Genomic DNA, 12,411 nt, shown 5'->3' on the forward strand with positions numbered 1-12,411 from the left:
ATTACATTACTCCATCTTTAATAAAGTGACTATAGGACCAGTTTGATATAACACAATTTCATACAATATATATAATTAAGGGGTCCTTGCTCCATCTCACCATCAGTTTGACGGTCCTTGTCATTAGAAGTTATGTTATGACTAAATGTAGAAAAAACTTCAAGGGGATTTTATACCATGATTAAAAGTACTGTGTATTTACTTTGCCCTGTTGCTCCTCCACAGAGGCCACACTGGAATCGAAGAGCAAAACTCCTCATGGTTCGAACTCAAATCTGGCCAATCCACAGCCAAAGTCTAAAACACAGCCTCCTGGGTCCTCCACCACCAGGCCTTCTGCTTCTGCCAGACCCCCAACAAGACCCACTGAACCAAAGGTGTTTCTGTCCTGTATTTATATTGACATCTAGATTATTTTAGTCTCACTTTCAGAAATAAAACAAACACATACTTTAATGTACACAAAAAGTCTATTAGAGAGTGAAACTAAGTGTTGATTCATTTGGAAAGTGCAGTAAAGCCTGAGTTTTTTTATTTATTTTTTACTGTAAACGAAAATGATAACGATAAAAGAGGGCACTAAAGAGAGGGGTTAAAGCTTTACTATGACAGGTATAGTGGAGGATTTTTCGCAAACTTTTGAAAAGCCCTCTCCATTTGAAACAAAAAAAAAAAAAAAAAAGCATGCGCATAGCTCTGTACCCGCTCCCGAGAGGGAACGCCTATTATGAGCGTGCACAAGCCCATTTCTCCTCTTGCACGCTATGTTTAAAAGTTGCTGTTTGCTTCGCTCATACAGGTTTACGTTCCAAAAGAAGATTTGCTATTTTTTTTGATGACCCATCCAGAGAAAGAAAATCCTCCACAATACCTTTAAAGATGATGAAATAAAAAAAAAAACAAAGCCTCTCACAGGAATCATATTAGTTATAATAAACTTATGAAAGCGGAGAATCCTTTTGCAGAATTTAAAGGAATTATCACCCATAAATCCGATTTTCCTTTGTGTAGGAGACTGTGTAACAATGCTAGACCAACCATAGGAAACTAATAATGTTGCTAATGGTACTTCCACATGAATGCACATATATTCATGTCAAATCATTATCCCTACCATTGTGAGAAAAAAAGAGGAGTTCAGAATAAGCTATTTTTAAAAATGTATTATTAATATTTTCACCTAAAATAATTAAAAATGAATTGAAATGCATAAATAAAATACCAGCTTATGACTCATTTAATCAGTAGAAAGATAAGAAAAGGACAAATTAAGCTACTGTGGAGCATTTACCAGTTACCAGAGAAAAATTACTATTGAAGGTGTAGATTACGTTATTTTTCTAAAAGATAATGTGATGATATAAGTGCAGAATTAAGGATATTGATTTAATGCTAACTTGTCCTCTTAAAAAGCAGACATTACAGATATTTTCTGGATTCTCTGCAGAGCTGCTTCTCAATCAGGAGTGAAGAGAATAGTTTCATGACATTTTCTTTGCTAAAAAACACAGCCTCTTTTCGGTCTTCGTCTACACTTTGTTTGTTTCTTCTGCTGCCCTTTGAGAAGGCAAGCATCTGTGCCTAAAGTAAATAATATGTAATGCTTTTTGTAAACGTTCTTCCCATTCAGGTGACCCCTCGGATGGGGAGAGACCAGAATGGAAAGCCTCCTGCTGTGAAACGGCCTCCAAAGAAAGATATGAAAAACTTCAAGAATGTAGACAGTAAACTGGCCAACTTAATTCTGAATGAAATAGTTGACAGGTATGTTATATAATCTGCAATATATGAGGTTTAAAAAAAAAGAGCCAGATTAGAAGTTTATGTTCTCTGCAGGGGGGCTTCTGTATCCTTTGAAGATATCGCCGGACAGAATTTGGCGAAGCAAGCACTCCAAGAAATTGTCATCCTTCCCTCTTTAAGACCCGAGGTTATTATTTTAAATATCTTTCTTTCTGTTTACTGTTTTTATGCTTTTTCAGTTAAACGTCTAACAAGTTTTCCTTCGCTGTTTAGCTGTTTACTGGACTGAGGGCACCTGCACGTGGTTTGCTTTTATTTGGCCCACCTGGAAATGGGAAAACCATGCTGGTATAATCCAATAACATGAAAACAACCTGAAATTATGACAATTATTATTTTTTTTTATTTTCAGACTGTATTTTACCTTCATGTCTATCTGAGTTACATTTTTTCTTCCAATTCTAGGCCAAAGCAGTCGCTGCAGAGTCTAATGCCACATTCTTTAACATTAGTGCTGCTAGTCTGACTTCTAAATGGGTAAGAAGGATATTTTCTTGCTGCAATAAATATCCGTCCTACTCTTCTTCTAAACCCTTCACCCTGTTTCCATTGAAGGTTGGAGAAGGTGAGAAGCTAGTCAGAGCCTTATTTGCTGTTGCAAGAGAACTGGAGCCTTCCGTCATCTTTATTGGTCTGTATTACTCTCTACGCTTTGCCTTCCAGTCATCGGCCAGAAAGAGGTTATATATCTGCTTTCTGTTTTCCTCTCAGATGAGGTGGACAGCTTGCTCTGTGAGAGGAGGGAGGGGGAACATGATGCCTCCCGTCGTTTAAAAACAGAGTTTCTCATCGAGTTTGACGGGGTGAGAATGAGAGCATGCTCAGAAATTTGATCTGGGATTGTTACCAGAGCGTCTCCGTTCTGTCACACGTGGGAACTTGGGTGTCGTTTTCACAACAGCACCTCTGGATTTCAGGTGCAGTCAGCCGGAGATGAGAGGGTTCTTGTGATGGGAGCAACTAACAGACCTCAGGAGCTTGATGAAGCAGCCTTAAGGTACACAAACTCTTCATGAGTGCTGCACCATGATGTAGAGATGCATCAGTCAGAGGGTTTGTGGCCAATTTTAAACGACTGGCTGTGTAAAATTCTGATCTAATGATTCTGTATCTCTTTAAGAACCATAAACGATAAATTATTTTTATTTTAATAGTAAAAGATTGAAGTCTATAATAAAACTAGGATTTTATCATATAATAGGGATGCAATAAATTTGAGGGATGAAAAAAATAATCAGCTTGCAATTGAATAATAGTTGATTAGATTAAAATGTGTTCCACCCAATTAACTGACAACGTCCTATTTTAAGACAAATCTTATTTTAGTATTGTAGTATGGTTGCAATCCACAAGAGGGCGCCACTTTTCATCCTTAAGTGGAGCCAGACCAAGGCTCGATCCAAATGCCTCATATTGGTAAAGACTTCAGCCCGGGTGTATGGAAGAAAAACAGTCTCGTTGGAATCTGCCTTTTTTTTAACACCGAATTTTAAACACTGAATTTTTTTAACAGCGAATTTTAAACACAGAATTTTTTTAACACAGAATTTTAAACACTGACTTTTTTTAGACATTGAATTCCTTCTACGCAATTTTTATCTGGTAAAAATTCACCAGAAAAAAACTCAGCTGCAAAAAAATTCAGCTCCAAAAAATTCAGCTGCAAAAAATTCAGCTGCAAAAGTGTTGACCTACTGGTGAACTCAAGCCAAAGCAATCTACACTCGATAGAGTCGAGGAGCTTCTAGCAAATGAAATTAGCTCATTTGGTCACGTGACACAACGGCTGCACTCAGCTGAATTTTTGCAAGTGAACTTTTGCACTTGAATTTTTTGCAGCTGAATTTTTACCAGATAAAAATTGCGTAAAAGGAATTCAATGTCTAAAAAAATTCGGATTTAAAAACATTCAGTGTTTAAAATTCTGTGACTCCAATGAGACTGTTTTCCTTCCATACCGGTGGAAGTGCGTCCGCTGCCGCCATAATCAGTGCTGATCAAAACAATATTACAAAATCTATAGTGTTTGTACAATATTTATTTAAAATAGTTAATAGCAGCTGTGTCTTAATATCTGAAAGAAGTAAAGCTCAGATTTTTGGGAAAAGATTATTAATCATGTATTCTAAACATACTCTGGAGCCTTTTAGTCCCGTCATATTTAGATGACATTGAACTGAGCAGCTGGTGTTACTGAGCTCTACATTTAAACTGAATGTTATTTCAAAATAGAATGAATTTCTTCCTGTTATTTTAAGCTTAGGATTATCTGTATTATTACCATAAAAGGCAAGGATTTCTTTGATAGCCCCTATAGACCCTTACTGACAAGATTTTCTAATCCAGCATGTTTTATGATAAAACACTAAACTATCCCAAAAGATTAAATGGAAACTTTGCTCAAATATCAGTATGAACTCTGACCCCCTCTTGTGGCAGAATGGAAGAACAGTGGAGTTGTGTCTGTTGAAAGTTATGCTTAAAATGACCTAAAAAATGTATTTCCTCTTACCTGTTTTTTTTTTTTTTTTTAAAGACCTATCTCATTTATTCTTTCCAACTTCGTAACAAACCCAACTCTGAATAGGGTCTTTGTAATCATCAATGTGCCGCAGTGCTGGTCTATAATGTGTGCATTGTTAATTACTCTAGCTTTTTATATTTATAATAAAAGGTTTTTTTTGTATTTTATCTTGCAGGCGCTTTGCAAAAAGGGTTTATGTGTCGTTGCCTGATGAAAAGGTATCAACCATCCATAAGTGTGCCATGCTTGCTTTCACTGTTACTAATGGGAACTATTTCATGTATTTTTTGACTCTGCTTTCCATGCTTCCTTTAGACACGATGCACGTTGCTTAAAAACCTTCTAGGAAAACATGGGAATCCGCTAAACGATAGGGAAATTTCCCAGCTTGGAAAGTGAGTGCTACACACTGTTAATGTGTGATTTTGTTGATTGCTTTGGCATTAATTCCCAGCAATGTTATCTGACAGAGTGACAGCAGGATATTCAGGAAGCGACCTGACATCATTGGCCAAAGACGCAGCACTTGGACCCATTAGAGGTAGGATGCATCTGTCCTACTGGTCAAATACAGTCGGGGGGAAGAATACAAGTTTTTTTTTGTCATGTTTGTTGTATTTGCCAGTAGTTTACATTTCACACAAGAAAACATTGTTTTCCATGACAGTATTTTAGAGCTCTCTTCACAATATCTGGCTTTTCTGGTAAAAATCTCTGAGAAGACTTATTATGAAACTGAGATAGTCATGAATACAGATGTGGCATCNGGTGTTACTGAGCTCTACATTTAAACTGAATGTTATTTCAAAATAGAATGAATTTCTTCCTGTTATTTTAAGCTTAGGATTATCTGTATTATTACCATAAAAGGCAAGGATTTCTTTGATAGCCCCTATAGACCCTTACTGACAAGATTTTCTAATCCAGCATGTTTTATGATAAAACACTAAACTATCCCAAAAGATTAAATGGAAACTTTGCTCAAATATCAGTATGAACTCTGACCCCCTCTTGTGGCAGAATGGAAGAACAGTGGAGTTGTGTCTGTTGAAAGTTATGCTTAAAATGACCTAAAAAATGTATTTCCTCTTACCTGTTTTTTTTTTTTTTTTTAAAGACCTATCTCATTTATTCTTTCCAACTTCGTAACAAACCCAACTCTGAATAGGGTCTTTGTAATCATCAATGTGCCGCAGTGCTGGTCTATAATGTGTGCATTGTTAATTACTCTAGCTTTTTTATATTTATAATAAAAGGTTTTTTTTGTATTTTATCTTGCAGGCGCTTTGCAAAAAGGGTTTATGTGTCGTTGCCTGATGAAAAGGTATCAACCATCCATAAGTGTGCCATGCTTGCTTTCACTGTTACTAATGGGAACTATTTCATGTATTTTTTGACTCTGCTTTCCATGCTTCCTTTAGACACGATGCACGTTGCTTAAAAACCTTCTAGGAAAACATGGGAATCCGCTAAACGATAGGGAAATTTCCCAGCTTGGAAAGTGAGTGCTACACACTGTTAATGTGTGATTTTGTTGATTGCTTTGGCATTAATTCCCAGCAATGTTATCTGACAGAGTGACAGCAGGATATTCAGGAAGCGACCTGACATCATTGGCCAAAGACGCAGCACTTGGACCCATTAGAGGTAGGATGCATCTGTCCTACTGGTCAAATACAGTCGGGGGGAAGAATACAAGTTTTTTTTTGTCATGTTTGTTGTATTTGCCAGTAGTTTACATTTCACACAAGAAAACATTGTTTTCCATGACAGTATTTTAGAGCTCTCTTCACAATATCTGGCTTTTCTGGTAAAAATCTCTGAGAAGACTTATTATGAAACTGAGATAGTCATGAATACAGATGTGGCATCTTGTGATGCCACATCTGTATCTTCCCTTAATATGTATGTTGCGTTTGATTGAGAGGAGAAAAAAACACTCAGACCTTTAAAGAACACCCGTTTGGTAATCCTTCTGAAGCTGGATGCTTCTCCCCTGCTTTAAAGGTTGCTGTCTGTCTCCTGGCAGGGTTGCAAGCTTTCAGGGTGAATCATGAGTTAATGACCGAGTCTGAGGGCTTAGACAAGTTTTCATAGCGCTTTTCTTACATGTATGAGCAAATAAGCAGGTATTAGTGTAAAAAAAAAAAGAAAAAGTTTTTGGGACTGTTACGCTGCTTAAAATGGATTTATCAGCCTGGGCGTGCAGGTGGCACAGTGGTTAGTTTGCATGACCCATGTAGGGAGGCCTTCGTCCTCGACATGGCCGACCCAGGGTTCGAATCCGGCTTGTGGTCCTTTGCTGCATGTCTGTCCCCCTCTCTCATACCCCCTTTCCTGTCAGCCTACTGTAAGAAAAATGAGCCACTAGTGCCATAAAAACTAAAAAAAAAACCCATATCAGCCTGAATTGAGTGTAACTTTGGCAACTTTAGTGTAGCCATCGGTTGTCCTGAAAAGCTCTGGACAGACAAGCCGATAAGCTCATTTTTATGAGCCTATTGGCTTTCATTTTCAGCATAATGGGGAAAAATTGAGAGTGGAATTCCGCTACGGGAAAATACAATGATGAGAACCCTGATTGTTTAATTTAATTAAAACGTCAGGGCAGCAGAATGTAGTTTACCGGCGTCAGAGTGTGAATCTGTGTTTGAATGACTAAACGTAGTGTGAAACTTTCTGGGGTCTGCACAATTGATAAAGCAATGGCCATTTCCCATTTTACAATAAAACAAATTCAAATTGTGTCGGAATTGTTAGGGGTAACAAAAAATGTTAATAGCATTAATTTTTCAGCTCAGGATAGAGCATTCATGTTCATTTTTTTTCTCTTAGAGTTGGGACCTGAACACGTCCGCAACATGTCTGCTAGTGAGGTGAGATAACAGATAAATACCCATAAAACTACTCTTTTTTTTTTTTTTTTTTTTTAGTGTGTGCTTTTACAAGCCAGTAATGAAGTCTTTTTGTTTGTTTACAGATGCGCAACATCAAGATGAAAGACTTTGAAGAATCGCTGAAGCGCATCAAGCCCTCTGTTAGTCCAGCAACCTTGAATATGTACAGCAAGTGGAACAAAGATTATGGCGACACATCGGCTTTTTGAACCCGATGAAACAACAGTTGTCTCCTTCCATGTTTGCATGGATGAAAATGGCGGGGCGCTCTGTTGGAGCATTATGGGATGACTTCCTGTTCTGTGGAAATGCTTTCCTACTACTGTTCTTAAAAGTGTATTTAGTTACACTCCTTATGCACTGTTTGATCGTTATTTATAATATTAAGCAGAGTTTGAAATGATGACTCTCATCCCTGGGGAAAAAAAAAACATCCTATTTTTTTTTTTTAGATGCAATAGATTTACAGAAATGTTGATATTTTTGATCACTAAGTGCTGTAAGTATTAATGAATGAGAATAATTGGGAGAACTGCCAAAGTGATTGTCTTTGCTTATGAATTCAGACACTTTTCCTTTGTACGCATAGTTTATAGGTACAGATACTTCTGTTTCATGTGAAAGTAGGACCTAATGAACTGTTTCTCCTTTCAGTAGCTGATTAAATCCACTCAATGTAAAATTCTCCATCTGTTAATAAACATTCATTAAACCTTCATTGTCTCCTAATTAAATTTACAGGTTAATCAATAGTTTAAGTATTGGAAAAGATACAGAATACATTTTCAGCCTTGCTTCCTTTTGCCCATTTCTTTCAGTCTAACCAGCTATCAATTCATTCATCATGGTGTCCCAAAAATTATTGATCAATCATCAGTCAATACATTCACCTAATTCCTGTATCCATTGATCTATTTGTTTGTCCATCCATCCATTTGGGCACTAGACATTCAACAACCAAAGCATCCATCTAGCCATCTATATTTCTCCATCCATCCTTTAGTGATAAAATCCATTCATCCACCATTTTATTTGTTATTTTTTGGTCAGTTGCTTCTGCAAAGTTAATTGATTTTGTTTTGTATTATTTGTTACTGAATGAAATCGTCATGCCCGTGTTGATCTGTGTGTGGAATTTTAATATTTATGCTAGAAATGTGGCCCTTTATTGATATTTTACATGCATATGTTGAATAGTTTTATAAAAACATAAAATACAGGCCAAACTAGCAGCTAAACTTAGGCTGAAGACCATGTGTTTGTCTTAGTGCTCATAGCACAGGGTATAAAATAATTCTGCCCTAAAATATGAGGCAGTGACACCCAGAAAAGTTTAACACTGAACAAAATGACCAGGGAAATTTTCTTAACACGCGCCAATACCTACCCCTCAGTAAACTTCTGTAGACAAAAAAGCAGTGTTTTAATGACCTTCCCTGCAAAACTCGTGTATAGGAATATTTACTATATACTTGTACATTTTATTTACTGCTAAAATTTTAACATCTAATTAAAACCTTTTCCTTCCCACTTTCACAGTACATCAGGGAAGGAGTATATATATATAATTAGGGGGTCCCCCCTTCATCTCACCATCAGTTAACCTCTAAAACGTTGAAGACCCCTGCACTAAGATGTCATGGATTGAAATCATGCATGGCACAGAAGGTTCCTCTGCTTATAACAGCACATGTCAAGGCCCGTCTTAATTTTGCCAGTGATCATTTGGATGATCCAGAGGAGTGACGAGAGAAAGTCATGTGGTCAGATGACAACAAAATAGAATATTTTGTTCATGATTTCACTAACAATGTTTGGAGGAAGAAGAATGATGAGTACCATCCCAAGAACACCATCCCTACTGTGAAGCATGGGGGTGGTAGCATCGTGCTTTGGGGGTGTTTCTTCACACGAGACAATGCGACAGCACTGTATTAAGGAGAGGATGACCAGGGCCATGTATTGTAAAAATTTGGGGAACAACCTCCTTCCCTCAGTTAAAGCATTGAAGATGGGTCGAGTCTTCCAACATGACAATGACCCCAAGCACACTGCCATGATAACCAAGGAGTATCTCTGGTTCAAATACTAATACCTACAGCTGTATCATACAAATAAATAGTTTAAAAAAAATCATATGTTAATTTAGTATTTATGTCAACATTATGTCCCTCACAGTGGACATGCAGCTACGATGACATTTTTAGACCCCTCCATGATTTCTAAGTGGGAGAACTTGCAGGGAGTTCAAATAGGTATTTTCTTCAATGTATGTTTCTTGGAGGTAGATGGTGCTGCAGCTCTTCTTTTATCTATTAAGTCACTTCTCTCTAAGCCTATAATCTGTTGTGTCTGATAGTTAAGATTTACTCAAGTTAATTAAAGATTTTAGCTTATCTATTATTTTTAACTGAAAAACTCAGTTGTGCTTTTCTTCCTTGACATTTTACTGCAGGTGCTCCTGTAACCTTGAATAATCCAGCTGTAAAACTACCCATCATCAAATGTTGGAATTTTAAGCAAATTACTCCAACAGCTTGCGATCATTCTTAAACCTTTTACATATTAAGTTACATAAAAACACGTTTATGTGTATTTGGGATCTGTTGTGAAAGACCCTTACTAGAAAGTGTGTGGTTGTGAATTAGAAGAAAATAAAACTTGATCGACATATTCTTTATAAAAATGTGTGGCATTAGTGTCTAAAACTCCATTTACTGTGGTATCCTTGAACACAATCCATTGCACATGCCTTAGGAAATCATCTAACTAGTTAATCTGTGTGGATATAATCTCAATATTAATCCTGTTATTCTGAGAATTCTTTAGTTTTGTTGGGGTTAAAGCAGACTGTTCTTTCTTTTCATCACAGATCACACTTTAAACAATCAGCTAAAAATCAAAAGTACATGGCTTTATAGTCGCCATACATTATGTTTTATGGGTTAAATAAATAGAAAGAGAGAAATTTAAAGTTCACTATAGAAGTGAGTTATTTGGTTGGATTTCTTCTCATTAATAAAGCATATTCTGGTACAGATGGATTGACAAACTGTCAGATTATACTGCAATAAACTACCTTTGTGCTCAATGCAGTTTGGTATTTTTTTAAGTAAGATTGTGTTTGCTTTTTATGATGAATAATGTTTAAATGACTTAGAAGTTATTTTCATATTAAGATGATGCATGTTACCAGCTGTTGGGAAATCCCACCTTGTCAAAGCAACTTACAGTATCAGTATGTTGATGCATCTCAGACTGTGCATCTGTACAGAAGGGCTGCAAGCAACTAGATTTGGACTCTACCTGAATTTTCTTAAGTACCAGTGGTGTTTGCTTTCAGCTTGCCTCTGTGTCAGATGAGTAATTCAGCTTAGAGCAGAGTAAACTGCATTCATGTATATGAAGTCTTTGCTTGATCCACCTTTGTGCCCCTACTGTACTTGTGTTGGAAACCTTAATTTTCCTAACAGCAGAGGTGAATAATAGCTGGGAGTCCTGTCTGTTTTTGTTTACTGTTAAAACTCACACTATTGAATGTTGAAAGGTGCATTTAGCTCCGCACTGAAAGGCTGTGTACTTTTAGCTTGAATATGTGTACCGTTTCATCCCTACAGCAAGCATTTTATAAGAGGAATAAGAAAAAAATGGCAAAAAGTGCAACGCTGGTGGAGCCATTTCCCAAAAGCTGTAATAGACAAAGTTAAAGCAGGTAAAGAAAATAGATTCCTCACATTTCAGATTTGTATTTAACATTTTGAAAAATAAACCTCGTTTTCATTCTGCTTCAGAATTTCTTTAGATACCATTAATTGTGTTGAACTCTGAAATATTTTTTTTTACATAAAATACTTAAAAATCTTGTTAGAACAGAAGAAACAAATAAATAGTAAATAATGGTGATGTATAATTTAAGATACTGGAAGTCTTTGGGTTCATTTAGAGATTCTTGATATCCCTGCTAACTTCCCTTTAATTTTCCGTCTCTCATTAATTCCAGTGACAGCATCATAGCGTGCTACGATTCTCTGCAAGGGAAACCCTTTCCTCAAACTCATGGAGTTTGTTGATCTTTTAAATGAGATAGACCTGAAAAATGCTCCTCTCAGTGGTGTAACCACACCTCCTCTTTCTCCCTCAGGGGACAGATATTGGATAGTGCTTTTTTTTTTCTTCTAGCATGTCATGACTGAAGAGCTTCTTTCATAACACCAGACAGGAATGAAGACTTTTGGGTTATGGTGTAGTCATAACCCTTTTTCTGTTTACTTTCCTCTGAGAGCTTAGCAAGACACTTCATGGATTTTTACAAGATCGGTGGATGTTACAATTCACAGCCTATAAAGTCGGTTACCAGTTGGGTTTTCACTTATTCTTCAGATCTGATGGTTTTTCTTACACTGGCAGAGTGATCTGCAAACTGTAGAATCCAAAGACCACTTTTTGGCCAAAGTCCAGCTACATAAAACTTAATTGGAACTGCATATGTCTTTTTTATATTTCATTTTTTAAAGGAAACTCTTAATAAATAAAATTCTAAAAAATCTACTACACAAGTCGGTGTCAATTTAGAAAGAAAAACATTCTAATAACTATTTTAGATTGTAAAAAAGAGAGAGATACACATTTTGGACAAATTAAGAGGATGGATATATTTTAGTTTTTTTTTGTTTTTTTAAAATCCCCATCCATTTATCTGTTGCTTAACTAGAGAGCCCCTTCAATGAAAAACTACCACATTCTAGGTGCAAAAACAACAGACTTATTCTCCAAGCAGCTATTAGTCTTTAAAATCATCCCTGCCTAGAATTAGGGCGACAGTAGCATTGGATGTAGGAGTTTACCCTGAAATCGAAGGATTGACGGTTCAAGCCCCAGCTCCGACTTTCAGTGTCGTTGTGTCCTTGGGCAAGACACTTCACCTGCATTGTCTACTGATGGTGCTCAGAGGGCCCGGTGGCATCAGTGTACGGCAGCCCCGCTTCTGTCAGTGAGCCCCAGGGCAGCTGTGGCTACAATGTAGCTTGCCACCATCAGTGTGTGAATGTGTGCGTGACTGGGTGAATGAATGTAGTGTAAAGTGCTTTAGTCAAGTCTCCTGACTTCAATAAAGGCTCTATATAAGTACATGCCATTTACCATTTAAAAGAACTCAATAAGTGTTTGTACAAATATTTATTTTTCCAG

At 36.8% G+C, this 12,411-nt stretch overlaps 1 protein-coding gene across 3 annotated transcripts in view; it reads left to right on the forward strand.

The window, feature by feature from the left end:
* Nucleotides 1-7,645, forward strand: part of spast (spastin) — a 9,215-nt gene extending 1,570 nt beyond the window's left edge. For 2 of the 3 annotated variants that reach the window (XM_015393200.1, XM_015393202.1), the window contains exons 4-16: nt 226-377; nt 1,631-1,764; nt 1,837-1,930; nt 2,017-2,091; nt 2,209-2,280; nt 2,359-2,434; nt 2,515-2,606; nt 2,721-2,800; nt 4,503-4,545; nt 4,643-4,722; nt 4,798-4,868; nt 7,163-7,203; nt 7,308-7,645. In XM_015393200.1, coding sequence (XP_015248686.1) covers nt 226-377; nt 1,631-1,764; nt 1,837-1,930; nt 2,017-2,091; nt 2,209-2,280; nt 2,359-2,434; nt 2,515-2,606; nt 2,721-2,800; nt 4,503-4,545; nt 4,643-4,722; nt 4,798-4,868; nt 7,163-7,203; nt 7,308-7,433 — 1,136 coding nt within the window. In that variant the 3' untranslated portion in view covers nt 7,434-7,645. Of the gene's footprint in view, nt 1-225; nt 378-1,630; nt 1,765-1,836; nt 1,931-2,016; nt 2,092-2,208; nt 2,281-2,358; nt 2,435-2,514; nt 2,607-2,720; nt 2,801-4,502; nt 4,546-4,642; nt 4,723-4,797; nt 4,869-5,903; nt 5,975-7,162; nt 7,204-7,307 lie in introns of all 3 variants that reach the window. The other variant, XM_015393201.1, reaches the window with a different exon arrangement.
* Nucleotides 7,646-12,411: the final 4,766 nt, after the last annotated feature.

This window comes from Cyprinodon variegatus, unplaced genomic scaffold, assembly GCF_000732505.1.
Source record: "Cyprinodon variegatus isolate N-32 unplaced genomic scaffold, C_variegatus-1.0 Scaffold630, whole genome shotgun sequence".
Lineage (NCBI taxonomy): Eukaryota > Metazoa > Chordata > Actinopteri > Cyprinodontiformes > Cyprinodontidae > Cyprinodon > Cyprinodon variegatus.